Source organism: Hibiscus syriacus, unplaced genomic scaffold (assembly GCF_006381635.1).
Source record: "Hibiscus syriacus cultivar Baekdansim isolate YM2019G1 unplaced genomic scaffold, ASM638163v2 tig00110457_pilon, whole genome shotgun sequence".
Classification (NCBI taxonomy): Eukaryota; Viridiplantae; Streptophyta; class Magnoliopsida; order Malvales; family Malvaceae; genus Hibiscus; species Hibiscus syriacus.
The window spans coordinates 1464861-1484828 of NW_024062744.1; the positions used below are offsets into that span (position 1 = coordinate 1464861).

Below are 19968 nucleotides of genomic sequence, written 5' to 3' on the forward strand. Positions count from 1 at the left end.
ATAAATTTAGGAATTATATTTTCTTTAATTGATTTGAGTACATTTTATTTGAGTTTAAAATTAATTGAGTTTAAAAATATTAATGGGTTTAAGCAACATTTATTAAGTCTTTATATTTCAAACGAGTCTAGAGAATATAAACGAACAAAAATGAATGAACATAAATGAGCATAATGAACACAAACGAACGAACATAAATGAACGAATATAAACGAACAGATTATCAACGTTCACGAACGTAAATGAACGAACGAATATTTTGTTCTTATTCAATCATTCAATTAAATGAACACAAAATATTATTTATGTTCGTTCATTTAATAAATAAATAAACATAAATAAATTTCTCACCGAACGATTCACGAACAGTTCATTGAACGTTCAGTTCATTTACAGACCTACCAATAAACATTAACAAAACTCAATCCCATCATCAAGCTAGTATAAAAATCGACAAATCAAATATATTTAGTTTTCTCTTTTATGAATCTGTTGATCGATTTCAGTGATAAAATTGAATACTATTTTTTTTAGAAATTTCGTATTTAAGCAGCTGAGTCTGCATGGTGTGTGTTTATTATTAATTGATTTTTTTAAATACTATCTTATAACCATCTCATACCGATAAAAATAAATTTTCTTTCCTAATTCAAACATATAATAATGGAGTTTAATTACAACAATGGGAAACGAAGTGCTCGACCAACAATAGGAATCACCCGGACAATACAAGCATTAACTATAGAAACGACCCATAGAATTTAATAAAAACTACAGCTAAATAAAATAGATTACAAACTTGCATATATTTATTCGACGGTTTAAGCAGGCTCGGGCTGAGCCTTTTGAAGAGGTGCGTGTCATTTGCAGGTTAACCAGTTTTGAGATGGCCATCAGCGTGACTATAAGACGGCCTATCGTAATCAAGAGGTTCAACAACAGCTTCATGAACTCGAACGTCGTCATCGACGGTGACAGTCACAGTCTGGTCTCCACATGGGCTGGTGGTGATGGTCTCTTCGATATGTTGATGTTCCTCGACGCAGGCGGTGGCTTCAACCGGAGGAGGAATGATCACCACCTTCTTCCTCCTCTTGGCCAAGCAAAAGAGACCTACTGCTAGGAATGCAATGAAAAAGGCTCCTCCTAGTGAGACGGATACGGCTAAAATAACAGTGTGGTCTGGTGAAGGTGATGGTGGTAGTGGTGGTGGTGGTATTGGGGCCCAAGCCGGTGTTACGTTATTGGGTGGTGGTGGAAGTTGAGTGAATTCGCATATGTATACGCAAGGACATGGGTTACATTTGGGTGGCGGTGGAGGTGGCTGCGGTGTGCAGTTGGTGGGTGGTGACGGTGGTGGTGGTGGTGGTGGGGAGTAATAGGGGTGGCCGGACATTGTATAGGGAAAATTGATGAGAGAAAGAGTTGGATAAAATGGCTACGACGGCGTGTAGTATTTATAGTACTGAAGTTATTTGACTTTTGATTTAAGTATGTATATATTCAGTCTTGAACAACAGCACACACGTGGTCAAATTTGTTGCTCAAGTATTAGTTTTTTTTGGTCGCATTAATCTGAAATTGAGTTTACATATAGGATTATGATAATTATTTTTTAAAGATTATTATTTAAATCAATTTATTCAATTGAGTTTGAATTTAATTACTTGTTTGCTGTGTATTGATCATATTATTTTTTTGATAAAATCCAACTTACATAATATATAGAAATTGCTTCAAATTATATTGATCATTGAACATTCTATCCTATAGAATTTATATATTATTGTTTGTCACCTCCTCCAAACGAAATAGATGAAGATAGAGAGAGTGAGGCTCAAATGGGTCACTATTAGATGATGTTGTTTGCGTGTTGATTAATTGCTGTATTGATTCTTTGATGAAATAAATAATGCTTATAATGTATGTATGAATAATTTTTTATTAATAAGAGATGATTATAAAATATTATTTATTTGTAATTTTTTAATCATCTAACAATGAACATATATATGAGACCTTTAAGGAGAACATTAATGAATTTTGTATATTCATTATTTGAATGTTATATGAAAAGTTTAAATAATTTGAAATTTTAAAGGCTTAAGGGCCACATGTACCCCTGTAGTAGACTCAATTTATCATTTTCTCTCCTATCGTATTTTCGCATCAATTTAGCTCTCACAATTTTTTAATTGCATCATTCTATACCTCCCCCAACTTAAAACTCTAAATTATAAGTCATAAGCTAATGTTTAGGGTTCAAGGGTTATGGTTTAGAGGTAATGGAGTTATGGTTTAAGATTCATAGTTTAGGGTTTTAAGGTAGGGTATAGAATGATGAAATAGAGAAACTTCGAGGGTTAAATCGATGCGAAAATATGATAGGGACGAAAGTGATAAACTAGGTTTACTACATAGGCAAAAGTTACCCTTTTGCCAACTTTAAATTATAAATAAAACACATAAATTAATAAAATCCCGTTTTATTACGTGAAATAATTCTCCATCAATAATACATGAAACTCAACTCACAGTTTTAGTACCATCCTGTGGCGAGGTCCATTGATAATTTGAGTTGTTGTAAAAGGGCATTCAGCTGTAAATATTAAACAATAATCATTCACAGTAAAATCTCAATTCCTCTTGTCATAAAATTATGCATATATGCGTATGAATGCATTTAAATTTATTGAATAAATTTAGATTAATTCTCTCAAAAAGTTATTTCAAATTGAATTATACTAAGTACCAACTGGTTCTATAAATAAATATAATCAACAGTTTATTTATAGTTTCTTATAGCTACCTGTGCATGTTAAAATCTATATCAAATACGATAGTATATGAAATAAACATGATACAAATTACTAATGTATCAAAATTTATATAATTATTAATTAATTAATAAATTAAAGTGGCCTCTCGCTTTTCTTGTTAGAGTTTGTGCCACTCTCTGTAGATCAGATAATTTTCTTTTCTTTAATTTTATTTAGTCGGTTGTGACACCAGTTTTGATATTGGTTGTCGATCGTCGATTTTCTTTTTTTTCTTTATTTTTTTATTCTTTTAATAAGAATAATTATGATTTTGTGGCATTCTTTTCGTCTTCTTTCTTGATCGTTGGATTTTTTTAATTTATGTTTTTTAGGGTTGAATTTGATGACACCAAGATTGATCAAAATAACGCTTAATTGTAATCCTATTAATCTTCCCTGCTCTGGACTCTCGAATTAAATTCGGATACGTGATTTTGTATTCATGGATAATTTTTTCACGATGCTCATTTCTATTTTGGTGTTCTCAGTAGTCTTTCAATAGTTTAATCTGCTTTTGTGGTTTGTTTACTAATGCAATCATATTTATTCGTATCAATTTATCGTTTGACTCTTTTGGTTGAGTTTTTAATCTTTTCCATGTATGGTTCGTATATAACTAAAGTGACTAGTTTCTTATTTCAATATTATAAGAAAATGTCGAATTATGTATTTAGTTTACGATGTTAATGTAAACTATTATTACAATTTTAGATATTTTTTACATTTTAATAAGACTAATTGCTTCTATTAAAAAGTAAATTAAATTAAAGTGGAGTCTTTTAACTTCACAAATATGATTAAAAAAAATTCAAATGACCACCTTGTTTATTACTTTTTTTTAAATATAAGATAATTTATTTGGATTAAAAAATAAACTTATTTGATAGATTAATTATATATATATATATATATATATATTTGATTGATTAATTTTTCATCTCACTTGTAAAATTTTAATATATATATATATATATTAAAATTTTACAAGTGAGATAAAAAGTGAAATGTTATATTCATTTATTTATTTATTTTTAAACATTATGGGAGTGATTATATTATTATTTTTGTTAAAAAAATTTAGTCATTGATAATACTATTTCTTTCCTTTTTTTTTATTATCTTTGAGAAAGCATTTCCCCAGTTATTCAAGTATCTCTCAAAGTCAAGTACTACAAATTGGAGGCACATTTAATATTATTTTTTTTAAATCAAATATTTCCTTATAGATGGGTATAAGACTCGGATTCGATGGATTTCGGTTTAGTCTAATAACCTGGTGATAGATTTAATATTTACATTTTCAAATATACAAGAATTAATGATAGATATATTAAAATGATCAAATTTTAATGTTGTACTAATAAATTTTAATCATTTTAGATCCGTAAAACCTAATTTTCCTGTTACGATAAAAAAAATCTATATGGAAATATCGTATAAATCCATTCATTTTTTGTTATTTTATCACGTTTCTTATTTTACTAACATCAGAGCCAATAGTAGGATATGCAAATTATAAAGCAACTTGGATGAACCCTTTGATAGTTAGAACATGACTTTATGTTTCGTGTCCAAGGAACCAATTGAAAACGTCCAAGGAAAATCTCCCAACAAATTTTTTTAATTATCATTAAAAACCTACCTTTAATACCAACATGTCTACTTTCACACCCTTTGTTTGCTCAACTTGGTAGCATTATATAGAATTAATTTATGAGATTTTTGGGGATAAAAGACCTTCCAAGTTACCAAAATTCTTTCTTCTACATCACAATCTTGTACAATTATTTATAGATTTTTATAAAATTATCTGTAAAGAGTTTAAGATTTTCTTTTGAATTAATTTTTTTGAATAGTCTGAGGTGATTATAAGATAATATATGTTTAATTTTTTTTTATTATTGTCAACGTGCACATACCCGTGTATGCAACTGCTCGAACTCAAAACTTCTAGGAAAATCAACACTCACTTTTACCGCATTGAGACTGTTGAATGGGTTCTTTGAGTTGATAAACTTAGATCATGATAAGATTAATCATAAATTTACAATTGTACAACTTGCGATGGGCCCAAGGCATAAAACGTGAATCCAGGTCCATGATTCAAAAATGTAAAATAAAAGGCCTAAATGCCTAGTTAGACAATAAAAGCTAGACATTTTAAACACTTGCAATTGAGTGCAAGGCCCAATAGAAATAAAACCAACTGAAAATGATTCGGATGAAATTCAATGTCTACAAATAATATACATCATTTTTGTAAAATCTTGTATGTGATGGGAAATGGTTGGCTGACATGTGGGGGATATAATGATAAAAATCTTATATTCAGCAGAGGATTCATAAATATTTTTAAAGTTACATCCACATACTTTAATAATGTAAAATGTTTATTCATGTGTAGATATAAATAAGATTTTAGAGTAAACATAATTACCAAAATAAATAACAAATTTAAAAAAAATAAAATTTTAGAGTAGACACTTGTTCTTCCTAAACCTTAGCTCTATACTGTTTAGATGTAACACATTTCTATGTGAGCATAAACCTATTTGTCAAAGATTCGAAGATGACAGTTTGATCTTATTTCACCAGAAAAATATAACTACCATTATATAATCATGAAGAGACCTTTATTGAAGAGAATGTGTTAGGGATGTAACAATAACAGACTTGATTATTGGAATAACGTGTTGGACCGTATGCAGAATCCTTCAAAATTAAACGGATACTATCAGATTATTTCGATAGAAAAAAAACTGATAAGGCCAAAGTCATGGTTAGGGATGGGTATGGGTCGGATTGTTGGTCCACCCAACCCGACCCAAGAACAAAGAATCCTCCATTCGAGATCCGACCCGACTCGAACAAAAAAGATTTCACCCGTTCTGAATCCGACCTGATATATAACTTAAAAATCCGACCCGAAATAATAAAAAAATATCATTTTTATTTAATAAAAACAATGAATTAATTGAATATATATATATAAATGTATTATCGTAATTATTCCTAAATATATAAGGTAAAATTATATATTTTTTTAGGTCGGGTCAGACCGAATATTTTTCACCATAAACCGAAACTCAACCCCGACCCAACATCATATTAAAAAAATTCGATCCGACCTGATCGAGTTAGATTGAGTCGAAATCCGTTGAGTTCGGATCTATACCCATCCCTAATCTTGGTACTAACAGTAATCGCATGACAAAAACATATAAAGCATAATGTGTACAATTAAATTACGAAATCCTAAACACATTTCCTGCACGTGGGGTCGGGAAAATAACTTTAATACTTATTGGAGGAAGTGATTGTCTTCACTCCACAATTTTAGAATGGTCAATCTTGGGTGCTGCAATTAGTATTTTTCTCCATCTACCTGACTGTGACTGCCTATTTATGTTTATGCAAAGATAAAAACCAACTTTTAATCTTTCAGTATAATATGAATTTAAATTAATAAAAGAGATTAAATTTGAAAATTAATATGAAGTAAATAAGATTAAAATAAAAAGTTATTAAATTTAAAAATTAAATGACATTGTATTCCATTATTCTTTTTAATTTCATTTCATATGATAACTAAAATATAGTATCAATTATTACGACTGTCGACTGATCAAGATGGCGCGTACTTGCTATTATGTTAATTTTTTATGCTTTAGACCCTCGGATTAAATTTAGATTTATGATTTATGTTCGTGTATAGTTTTCTCACATAGCTGACTCTGATTTACGATTTGTCGATGATCTTTTAATAACTTCTTAAAAATAATGTCTTCACACAAAAAAGTGATAGCATTGATCAAACTGATTTTATTATTATTATTATTATCCTTTAATTTCGACAATTAAGATCTATTCAAAATATTCTTAATTATTCGATAATGAATGCTCAAACAACCCTGCAAAATATCGCGTTCGAACTTAAAATTTCTAGAGATAACAATCATCCTTTTAACCACTAAAATCAATTTTTTATTCAAAATACCCTTAATTTATAATAATAATGTTTAAGCACGCATTCCCCAAATTTTATCGATATAGCATCCTTTCTGACGAAGAGAGAATAAGGCGTGTTTTGTGGACAGAAGGTGCATTGCAGGGGAAGCGCCTTCAAGGGTTATGGCTGAGTTGGTGCCACGGTGGATGTCGGGCATGCACTTTTTAACATCATATACATTTTAATATTTTTGGTTTAGGGTTTTTTGGGTTAAAGTGGTTCAGGGTTAGGATTTTTATGTTAAAATGGTTTAGGGGTTTTTAAGTAGTTTTAGGTTTTTAATGGTTTAGTTTTTTTTAAAGTGGATTACAATTGTTAAATGATTTAGGGTTTTTTAAATTTTATTAGGTTTTTTTAATGGTTTAAGGGTTAGATGAAAATTAAAATCTTGATTGTGAGAAATAAACCTTAAAGCATAAATAATGAATCTTAAACATTAAATTGCAATATATATATAAAAGAAAACAACATTTTTTAAAATAAACAAGCTCATTTGACATTAATTGAAAATAAAAGAAAATGAAATAACATAAACTGAGATTTCATAAGCTACAATTACATGAGTGGTGCTCAACGGTAAAGTAAAGATAAAAGAGATGAACATTTTTCCTATTGTGTCATAGGTTTCTACAATGCCCACATCTTTGTTTTCTTTCGACGTCTATCGAATATCCGTATTAGAATGAATTCGAGTGGATTTTGGACGACATGCCTCCCTTAATAAGAACGTACAATTGTAAGCCAAGTCTGAATCTCATCTGAGTCTTTCTCATTACCTATGGGTGGAACTCAAATTGATATACCTTGAATACTTCTGAAAGTTGGTATACGGGATCCACATAACGTTTATAGTCTTGACGAGAATGTGAGCAAGCTGCTATGACATGGGAGCATGGATACTTCAAAGCTTGAAAAAACCCACAGTCACACCATCTTTCTTGTAGATTAAATATGAAAGAGTTATATTCAATCCCTTGAAGAGGTCGTGGCATTTCAGTGACACGAAATAATTCATGGGTTTGAGAAAAGTTTGTTACCAACATTCCATTTGACCCAACAACTTTTTTCTATAGATCTGCTTCTAATCTTTGGTGACAGACATGGTCATTTTGCATCCAAGTTAGAGCTTGTCCGCTGAGCTTGACAAAAAGCGCTCCCAAACGAAAATACGTCGTTTTAACCAAAACCTTACTGATAAATGACGCGTCTCGTTTAAGGTTGAATGGATAGCCTCATCCAAGTTGGTTGTCATATGTTCATATCGATATCCAACATCATATGCATTTGTCCATATTTCTTTGTTGATGTAGTTGATATAGTGCATCCTTGCTCATTTTTTCCTTGCAACTCTTGAAGCATGAACTCAAACCTTTGAGATAATAGTTCATAACCTAAGTGTCATATGTAGTACTTAGTGTTAAGATCCCATAAAATATGAAAATGATTGAGAAATGAAATTAGGCATATGATATACTCATGCGTATAAGTAATTGGCGTTCATCATTCTTCTTAAAATTTTCATGGTTGTTTGCAGCAATATGTCAGATACAATAATTAAAATAACACAATTTAATATTGTTATCGTATCGGCAAAATGACTCGAGATATGATTTGCATCCAATCGCAACATCTTACCTTCTATTTTACAACTAGAAAAAGTAATAAAAATAATTAGTACAAAAAATATTATAAAATAATAAAATACTAAATAGATATAATAAAATAAAAAATAAGATTTTTACCTTCTAAAAACTCTGACAAAACCTACTTAAAGCTAGATTTAAAAGGAAGAATGAGGGAGTGGTGTGATTTTAGGTGTGATTTGAGTATCGGATTGGGGTATTTATAGGAGGAGGGGAAGAGGTTTAGGCGAGATTTTTGAGCAGGTAAGTGTAAATTAAATGGAAGGTGCGTCTCCTGTAACGAGCCTTCCCACGTGTCATCATTTTGCCATGAAGGCACATTTCCGAGAACATGCCTTCCCACTGTGGCACCAACTCAATCAAAACCTATAGAAGGTGTGCCCCTGTAACACGCCTTCCCTCCACGTGTGCATGGCGCATTTCACAAAACGTGCCTTATTTTCTCTCCTTCAAAAAGGATACTAAATAGGTAAAATTTAGAGAATGAATGCTGATCGAAAATATTATAAAAAAAATGGGTATTTTTTAATAAAAAGGCCCTAAATAACTCATCCGTACTCTGTAATAATTGAATGCGGGCAGCAAGTCATAAATAAAATGACAAATGATTGCCCTTACAAGAAGGATATAGCAACGTAGTGGTCCTCAACACAAAAAGTTATAATCATTTTAATTATTAATAGATTATGATACACCCAAAAAAGTTGGTGAATAGTAATTATATTAATTAAAAAAGCTAAATTGTAGTGTTAAAATAATAATAGAAATACACACAAAATATACTTTAAAATTAATTACAATTATTTTTTAAAAGTGATATTTAAATAATAATAAGATTAAATAAAAAATTAATCTTAAGATGTTATTTAATAATTTATATAAATTTTGTTTTTCTAGAAAAATCTGAAAATAAACATGTAACAACTAAGTCAAGCACCTCATATTACTGAGTAATTAGCTAAATAAAATAACGCTTAATGCAGAATATGTATCATAGTATATTTTGTCAAAAGTCTAATTCTATAAATACACAAAAATAATTTTTTAAACAATTTTCATTAAGAGGAGGAGGAGAAAATTTTTGCTTCTAATAAAAATTGAACCCGCGATCTAAAGGAGAAAGATTTCAACCTGAAACTTCTAATCATTTATTCTAAAAGTTATTGAAATACAATTACAAAGATGGTTGACACAATTACAAGTTAAACGTTACCAAGAATCAACCAAGTCAAATAAAATATTGGTAGCTGAAAAGTGAAAATATCAATTTGAAACAAATAAAAGACACCTTTTGAATTTTTAAATTGTGCTTGGACTTCCTTAGCAGGAGTGTCTTTTTGTTACTATTTTTTATTTTTGGATAAGTTACACATATAGTACCTCAACTTTCACTTTCATTCTGTTTTGGTCACCCAACTATTTTTTGTTTCAAAATCATACTTAACGTTATATTTTCGTCACTCACCATTAGAAAAATTAACTGTGATGGAAATGTGTTGACATAAGATAATGCCACATCATCATTATCTTTTTAAAAGAATGTCACATAATCAGTTTTATTAATATTTTAACGATGGGTGACCAAAATGAAATCAAAACAAAGAGGTAGTCATTAGGTATGATTTTTAAAAAAATAATTGTTAGGTGGCCAAAACATAATATAAATGATAGTTGGGATATTAAACTTGTAGTTTACCCTTATTTTTATGAGTTATTATTTAAAATAATAATAATTTGAATTCTTTCTTTATAAATATCTTTCATTCACCGTCAATAAATAATTAAGAATACATTAGAATAGATTATCATTATTTGGGGAGAAAACTATACAATCAATGTGTCAAATAGTGATATTTTGTTCATAATTAAAATGAATTGAATCCGATGGACTAGGGTGTTAGAATCGGGTTGTTTTCACGTCCCTATAAATAATTTATGACACTTTGACATAAAATCAGTTTTCATACTACTGTAACTATAGTCTGAACTTGGCCACACGCAAAAGAGAAGCTTCAATATTTTTCTCTGCAATTAATCCATGGACGTCGACAAAGAACCTGAATCAAAACCTACCACTATGAGAAAAGCTCTGCTAATAATAAACTGCATCATCCTTTCTATAGGCAACTGTGCTGGTCCACTTATGATGCGCCTCTACTTCATCCATGGCGGTAAACGAGTCTGGTTCTCCAGCTGGCTCCAGACTGGTGCTTTTCCCATCATCCTTCTCCCAATCGCCTGTGCTTATTTTTACCGTTCAAGGACTCAACCCGATTCTCAAAGCAAAATTTTCTTCATGGAACCCTACTTGTTCCTTGCTTCCGCCGTCATCGGAATCCTCACCGGCTTCGACGACTACCTCTACGCCTATGGGTTGGCTCGTGTTCCGGTCTCGACTTCATCTTTAGTCATTGCCTCACAGTTGGCTTTCACTGCGGGGTTTGCTTTTGTTTTGGTGAAGCAAAAGTTCAATTCTTACTCCATAAACGCCGTGTTTCTGTTGACGATCGGAGCAGGCGTTCTAGCCCTGCATACGAGCGGCGACCGTCCCGCGAACGAATCGAACAGGGAATACGTTTTGGGGTTCCTAATGACCATCGGAGCTTCGGCTTTGTATGGCTTTATTCTGCCCTTGGTGGAGTTAACCTACAAGAAAGCAAAGCAGGAAATCAGTTACGCACTTGTGATGGAGGTTCAGATGGTGATGTGTTTGTTTGCTACCGGCGTTTGCACCATTGGCATGCTGCTTAACGACGATTTCAAGGTCATTTTTTCTCGTCTCTTTCTCTCTTTCAAATGAAAATCGAAATTAAACTCACCACATATTGAGTTATATTTTGCAGGTAATTCCAAGGGAAGCAAGGGAATTCGAGCTCGGGGAAACAAATTATTACGTAATAGCGATTTGGACTGCAATAATATGGCAGTGTTTCTTCCTGGGAGCCATAGGAGTAATCTTCTGTGCCTCGTCTTTGCTATCGGGCATCATAATTGCTGTTTTATTGCCAGTAACTGAGGTCCTGGCTGTCATTTTCTACAACGAAAGTTTCCATGCGGAGAAGGGAGTGGCGCTTGCACTCTCACTTTGGGGCTTCCTTTCTTACTTCTACGGCGAGATTAAGGAATCCAAGAAGAACAAACCAACCCTTCAAACGGAGATGGCCTCAGTTTCTGATCCACAAGGAAACGTCTAAAAATTTAATGGAATACACAAATGTATGAAAAAGCATGTTTATCATGGCTAAATTTTAAATTACTTTTCAATGTTGATGTAACAATTAATACATATATTTCTTAATCTCTTTTTCATTTTCGAATTTAATATCGCACTTTTAGTGGTAAAATAGAGTGTTGCTCTTCAAAGTTAAATAGCTGTGAGGAGTTTGCATGATCATATATATTAGGAAAATTTTAAACATATACGCAGAGCATATGTACATTATCAATAATTATAAAAAAACTTATAATCAATCATAAATTATTCCAAAAAAAAAAAACTATTATATAACGAGAAGAGACAGGAAAACCCAGCTAAACAGCCGGATCAAAAGGAGACCCAAAGCAAGAAGCCAATAACATTGAGATGCCAAAAGATAGATACATATACAAACATGTATAAATATTAATATATCAACCAATTATAGTTAAAAGACAAAACATTGACCTCATCAAATCTCAAAATTAGCTTTTCAAGGTTTATTTTTCTGTCATTTCTCTATATATAAAATTTCGTAGCAATCTTTGAATCCGATTCTTAATTAATCTTATTGGTTCCCACACTTTTCTCACAAAACCATGTGAAGTTGGGTCTGTCCACCGCAATTTTCTAAAATTCCTTCACCATTGAATCCTTTCATTGTTTTATCAGATATATCCTATGGTTTTTATTCAAAAATATTCATACTGTTGAAAATCAATGCACTTTCGGTGCATGATTGAAAGTTGAAAAAAAAATTATTAAATTTTTCAAAAATTGTAGGCACGGAAAATTCAAGCTTGATTTTGTTGATTTTTTGACAATGGTAAAAACTCAATTTTAGCCATTGAAATTTAGGGTATTTATAAATTTATTCTTAAAGCTTCAACTATAAATACCCTAGCTCATTTTGCTTCAAAATCATCCCAAAGTATTCTAGCTTTCTTCCAATACTAGAGAGAATTTAGAGAGTTTCTTGAGAGTTATTTTCTCCTTTTTATCAAGAGAGAATTATCATTGTTTTCTCATTGTTAGATCGAGAGAGGTTGTAATTCTTATTTTCTCATAGTGAATTTATTCTACTGTTATCAGTGGTTTTTACCCTATATTATTTAGGGGGTTTTCACGTAAAATTTATGTCCTCTTTATCTCTATTTTTTATTTTCTCAAATTATCAGTTGCGTTTTGTTCTATTCGATAGTCGTCTTCCGCAATAATTGGTATCCGAGCCAGATTAGAGTGTGTAATATCTGCTTATTGTCTTTGTGGTTGCCACCAAAAGATGGATCCTCCAACATAAGAAAGTAAGAAGTTATTACCCATTCTTTGAAGGTTCCAGAGAACTATTCACGATAGTGAAAATAGTGGGAGCTATCCGTAAAAGAAGCTATGGCAACGAAATTTGATATTGAAAAATTCAATGGGAGAAATTTCTCATTATGGAAATTGAAGATGAAGGTCATCATGAGGAAAGACGGTTGTCTAGCAGCTATCAGTGAAAGGCCGGTGGATTTCAAATATGACAACAAATTGATTGAAATGGACGAAAATGCTATGGCAAACTTTCATCTAGCATTAGCGGATGAAGTATTGTCAAGCATCGAGGAGAAGAAGACAGCTAAGGAAATATGAGATCATCTCACCAAATTGTACGAGGCCACATCGTTGCACAATAAAATTTTCCTTAAGAGGAAATTGTACACTCTCCGGATGTCGGAATCTACTTCAGTGACGGAGCACTTAAACACACTGAACACGTTATTTTCTCAGCTTACATCCTTAAGATGTATAATAGGAGAACAAGAACATGCTGAACTTCTACTTCAAAGTCTACCTGATTCGTATGATCAACTCATCATCAACTTGACAAACAGTAATGTCACCAGTCTAGTCTTCGATGATGTTGTAGCTGCTGTTCTACAAGAAGAAAATTGGCGCAAGAACAAGGAAGACAGACAAGTAAATCTGTAACAAGCAGAAGCGTTGACAACGATGAGAGGGAGATCAACAGAACGTGGCCAAAGCAGCAGTAACAAATATGGTAGATCGAAGTCGAGGAGCAAGAAGAATTTAAAGTGTTACAACTGTGGAAAGAAGGGTCACTTGAAGAAGGATTGTTGGAGTCTAAATAAAAACTCCAATCCACAAGGCAATACCGTAAACACTTCAGATGATGGAGATGCTCTATGCTGTGAAGCGTCAACCACCGTGGAATGTAGAAAGAGATATGCAGATATATATGACTCATTGATTTGTGAGTAACATATCACATGACCTCAAGAAGAGAATGGTTTCATCATTATGAACCTATCTCTGGATGATCTGTGTATAGTTGCAATGATCATGCCTTAGAGATCGTTGGCGTGGGAACCATCAAATTGAAGATGTATGATGGAACAATTAAAGTTATTCGAGATATGCGGCACGTGAAAGGCCTGAAGAAAAATTTATTATCCTACGGATTGTTGGATAATAATACAAGCAAGATTGAAACACAGAATGGAATCATGAAGGTGTTCCGTGGAGCGCTTGTGGTGCTGAAAGGCGAAAAGATAGCTACAAACTTGTACATGCTGAAGGGAGAGACTTTGCTAGAAGTAGAAGCCTCTGTTGCCTCGTGTAGTTCAGATTCTGCAATGTTATGGCATAAGAAACTTAGACACATGTCAGAACAAGGAATGAAAGTCCTTGTGGAGAAAAAGTTACTTCCAGGCTTAACAAATGTATCACTTAATTTTTGTGAGCATTGTATAACAAGTAAGCAGCACCGGTTGAAATTCAACACGTCAAATTCTAGAGGCAAAAGTGTTCTAGAATTGGTTCACTCTGATGTATGGCAAGCACCAGTTACATCCCTAGGAGGAGCAAAATACTTTGTCTCATTTATTGATGACTACTCCAGGAGATGCTGGGTGTACCCTATTAAGAAGAAGTCATATGTGTTTTCAACTTTCAGAAACTTCAAAGCGTGGGTGGAACTTGATTCTAGAAACAAGATCAAGTGTTTCAGAACAGATAATGGAAGAGAATACACAAGCGAAAAATTTGATGACTTTTGCAGGAAAGAAGGAATCAAAAGACAGTTCACAGTGGCAAACACTCCTCAACAAAATGGAGTGGCAGAGCGGATGAACAGAACCTTGTTAGAAAGAACAGGAGCAATGTTGACGGATGCGGGCCTAGAAAAATCATTCTGGGCAGAAGCAGTCAATACCGCCTGTTATTTGGTAAATCGAGCTCTATCAAGTGCAATGGAGATGTGGACTGGTAAACCAGCTGATTATTCAAACCTCCATGTATTTGGAAGTATTGTGTACGTGATGTACAACTCCCAAGAAATTTCAAAGTTGGATCCAAAATCCAGGAAATGCAAATTCTTGGGGTATGCTGATGGAGTAAAGGGGTATCGCTTGTGGGATCCCACTGCCTGCAAAGTGATCATTAGCAGAGATGTTATCTTTATAGAAGATAAACTACAAAGAAAAGAAGACGATGATAGCACTGAAAAGTCAGAGACTACATAGATACATGTGGAAAAGGAATTTGAACAAGGAGATTCTTCTGAAGCAGAACCAGCACACGATGAACAAGAACCAGAGAGTTCTGAAGTTCCAACAACTCGTCAATCAGATCGTGTGAGAAGACGTCCCAATTGGCACTCAGATTATGTTATAGAAGGTAATATTGCATACTGCCTTTTAACAGAGGACGGTGAGCCATCAACATACCAGAAGGCAATAAACAGCTCAGATGCTTCACTGTGGATGATGGCGATGTAAGAAGAAATCAAAGCCTTTCATAAAAATAATACATGGGACCTTGTGCCACTACCACAAGGAAGGAAGCCAATTGGTAACAAATGGGTCTTCAGAATCAAGCGAAATGGTGACGATCAAGTTGAGAGGTATCATGCAAGACTGGTGGTCAAAGGATATGCTCAAAAAGAAGGTATTGATTTCAATGAAATTTTTTCTCCTGTGGTTCGACTAACAACAGTTCGAGTAGTCTTGGCAATGTGTGCTTCATGGAAATCTTGAAGAAGAAATTTACATGCTCCAGCCTGAAGGTTTTGAAGAAAAAGAAAAGAAGAACTTGGTTTGCAGGTTGAACAAATCTTTGTACGGTCTAAAAAAGGCGCCGAGGTGTTGGTATAAGAGATTTGATTCCTTCATTATGTGCCTTGGATACAACAGACTTAATGAAGACCCTTGTGCTTATTTCAAGAGGTCTGGTGATAATGATTTTGTTATATTGTTGTTGTATGCGGATGACATGTTGGTTGCAGGACCCAACAAAGATCATATTGAAGAATTGAAGGCACAACTGGCTAGGGAATTTGAAATGAAGGACTTGGGATCAGCAAACAAGATTCTAGGGATGCAAATTCACCGAGACAGAAGTAATAGGAAGATTTGGCTTTCACAAAAGAATTACTTGAAGAAGATCTTGTCAAGATTCAGCATGCAAGATTGTAAGTCAATTTCTACCCCTCTTTTTATTAACTTCAAATTATCCTCCAGTATGGGTCCTAGCAGTGAAGAAGAGATGATGGAGATGTCTCGAGTACCGTATACATCGGCAGTGGGAAGTTTAATGTTCGCTATGATATGCACAAGACCAGACATTGCACAAGCAGTGGGAGTGGTTAGTCGGTACATGGCGAATCCAGGCAAAGAGCATTGGAATACAGTAAAGATGATCTTGAAATACATCAAAGGGACCTCAAATGTTGCATTATGTTACGGAGGATCAAGCTTACTAATCAATGGGTATGTAGATTCTGACTATGCAGGGGATTTGGATAAAAGCAAATCTACAATAGGATATGTGTTCAAAGTTGCTGATGGAGATGTAAGTTGGGTTTCTAAGTTGCAGTCAGTTGTGGCTACATCCACAACAGAAGCAGAATATGTAACAGCTATACAAGCCAGTAAAGAAGCAATTTGGTTGAAGATTCTATTGGAGGAGCTTGGGCACAATCAAGAGTATGTCTCTCTATTTTGTGACAGTCAAAGTGCCTTGCATCTAGCAAGGAATCCAACATTTCATTCAAGGACAAAGCACATACGAGTTCAGTACCATTTCATTCGTGAAAAGGTGGAAGAAGGGACGGTAGATATGCAAAAGATCTATACCAAAGACAACATAGCAGATTTCATGACGAAGGCAATCAATGCTGATAAATTTACTTGGTATAGATCCTCTTGTGGCCTGTCAGAGACGTAAGCAACATGATGGTACACGGTAGAATGAATGGTGTGAATATATGATTATTCCAATCAAATCTTCAAGTGGGAGATTATTGAAAATCAATGCACTTTCGGTGCATGATTGAAAGTTGAAAAAAAAATTATTAAATTTTTAAAAAATTGTAGGCACCAAAAATTCAAGCTTGATTTTGTTGACTTTTTGACAATGATAAAAGCTCAATTTTATCCATTGAAATTTAGGGTATTTACAAATTAGTCCTTAAAGCTTCAACTATAAATACCCTAGCTCATTTAGCTTCAAAATCATCCCAAAGTATTCTAGTTTTCTTCCAATACTAGAGATAATTTAGAGAGTTTCTTGAGAGTTGTTTTCTCCTTTTTATCAAGAGAGAATTATCATTGTTTTCTCATTGTTAGATCGAGAGAGGTTGTAATTCCTATTTTCTCATAGTGAATTTCTATTTTCTCATAGTGAATTTCTTCTACCGTTGTCTGTGGTTTTTATCCTATATTATTTAGGGGTTTTCCACGTAAATTTTATGTCCTCTTTATCTCTATTTTTTATTTTCTCAAATTATCAGTTGCGATTTTGCTCTATCCGATAGTCGTCTTCCGCAACACATACGACCACACAAATAAGAGTTATTTTGAACATCATCATTTCCTAATATTGACATAACAACTTTGGCATAAAAGAATATATTTAAAATCTTTCTTAATTATTCGCAACACGTATGTACGTAGTTTTTTGAACTCAAAACTTTAGAAAGATTAACACTTTTTTTAACCACCGATACAACTTGATAAGTTCAATTATATAATGATTTTTATTTCTACTAAATTAGTATAAAACGAGAGAGGATGTTGGTGTTAGAATTTCCATGTTTTATTAACATCTTTTATAAAAAATAAGGTTAAAAATATATCTTTGTTCGAATAATTATATATATTTTTTTGAAAAACTTATTTATTTTAATAATGGCATGATTTGATTTAGTGCGAGTGTATAACTTACGATCAATATAAATACAAAATTATTTTTGTTGTATATATTCACATTTAATGTATCGATAAAGTCATTAAAACTGTATTTTTTTGAAGTGCAAAATAAAATCAAAGCTTCGCGTCATGTTTATTGGCCAGACAACATTTGTGTGGCAAGAAATGTTAAATACAAAGCAAGGCTGAGCAGAAAAGATAATCTTCAACATAAAATCGATTTTCGAAATTACATATAATAGAATTTAAATTTAGGGTAAACTACAATATTAATCACTTGTATTTAAATAATATTTGGTCACTTTCATTTTTATTTAGTTAAGATGTGTTGAAATTTTGATAAAGCTCAATTGAACAACCGAAAATTATCAAGAGAGGGTGAATTGGTCAATTTAAAATTTTTGGTATGGAGGAGAAAGGATAGGAAAATTTGCATAATGATTTATAATGGTTCGATTTCTAAATCAAATCTACATCCACTATCTTAGCTCTACACTTAAGATTTTCTTACAAATTTACTAATTTGTTATTTATTTTTCTAGGCACAAGAGTAACATTTACAAAACCCTTAGTTTTTCAATGGCTAAACTAAAAACACTCTTTTTTACAAAGGTTAAAAGATGTAAACAAGAAAACCTCACAAGGTAGGTGTTTACGATAATTAAGCTCACAAGAAAACAATATAAAGATTTACAATGAACTCAAAAACATTTATATACAAAAGAAAAGGAAAAATAAGAGTGAAAGAGTTTTTCTCTTGATCTCAATTGCTTGGATAGATGTTGTAACCCCTCTTCAAGTGTCCTCAACTTGTTTTTATATGTTGGAATGAGTTTGCGGGCGTTTCTAGCCTTTGGAGATGGTTTTGAGCCGTTGGAGATTAATTTTCTGCAAAATAAAACTGCCAGCCCATGGAGTATCGACACTCTTTTAATGATTATCTATGCTACATTTATAATATTTAAATAAACTAGTCGTTAAAGACCGCTGGGCTTGACCAGTATCGGTATTATGCTTCATGGTATCGATACCACTGTGTAAAGCAGTATCGATACCCCTTTAAGTATTTGTACCTATTTTGCATTATGGAATTTGAACAATTTGGAAAACGCCTGGTAGTATCGATACTACCTAGAGAGTATCGATATTTCTCTTACCTTAGTATCGGTACCACGTGAACAGTATCGGTACTGCTCATGCAGTATCGATACTGTAAGAACAATATTGATATTACGTACCCAGAAAATCTGTTTTGTGCTCAAATTCTAGTTTAATGGACTTTAAATTATTTTTGAAAACTTTGAACAAATTCAATCAAGTAAAAAAAACATTTGAAAAATTATTTTTGACAAAAACTTTTAAAACCATACATAACTAAATATAAAATTTAAATAAATCATATATATATATATATATATATATATATATATATATATCTTGGATGAGTAAGTTTAAAGCGAAGGTATAAATTTATTTTCAATCTGATTCAATAAAAGATAAAAAAAATATAAATTAGATCAATCGTCTTAATTGAAAATAATTTATTGTTTATTCAGAATATTAAAAGACCAACAAAAATCAAATAAAGAGCCGATAGTTGAAAAGTGAAAGTATCAATTAGAATATAATAAAATAATCTTTTGAATTTTTAAATTATGTTTGGACTTTTCTAACGAGAGTGTTTTTTATTTCTATTTTTTATGAATTATTATTTGATATAATGATAATTTAATTTCTTTCACTATAAATATCTTTAATACACTATCAATAAAACAATTAGAAATATATGATAGTCTAATTGACTATAGTTAATTTCTAACGAGAGGTTGTTTTCATGTCCCTATAAATAATTTAATTTGCATATATTCTATAAGAACTAAGTAATTAAGAAATTTATTATTATCTTTTTAAAGTTTTAAATTTTAATATTTAAATATATAAATATTTATTATCAAATAATTAGTTTTTTTAAATAAATATCATTTTATATTCGTTTTAAATTTATCAAAAATAATAATAAATAATTTAGCTTTGCCTTTATCACACCACCAGTTTTCAGAATAGAAATCCCCTGCCCCTTACTCTAAATTTT

At 32.0% G+C, this 19968-nt stretch overlaps 2 protein-coding genes across 2 annotated transcripts; one reads left to right on the forward strand and one right to left on the reverse strand.

Annotated features, from left to right (window-relative positions):
* Window positions 1-700: 700 nt before the first annotated feature.
* LOC120126316 (glyceraldehyde-3-phosphate dehydrogenase, testis-specific-like) lies at window positions 701-1411 on the reverse strand. The gene has a single exon (XM_039144538.1). The coding sequence runs from the start codon at window positions 1394-1396 to the stop codon at window positions 872-874; it is 525 nt and encodes a 174-aa protein (XP_039000469.1). The 5' UTR covers window positions 1397-1411; the 3' UTR covers window positions 701-871.
* A 9044-nt stretch (window positions 1412-10455) lies between these two features.
* LOC120126297 (purine permease 3-like) lies at window positions 10456-11675 on the forward strand. Its single transcript, XM_039144521.1, has 2 exons — window positions 10456-11235; window positions 11315-11675. The coding sequence occupies exons 1-2, from the start codon at window positions 10510-10512 to the stop codon at window positions 11663-11665; spliced, it is 1077 nt and encodes a 358-aa protein (XP_039000452.1). The 5' UTR covers window positions 10456-10509; the 3' UTR covers window positions 11666-11675.
* Window positions 11676-19968: the final 8293 nt, after the last annotated feature.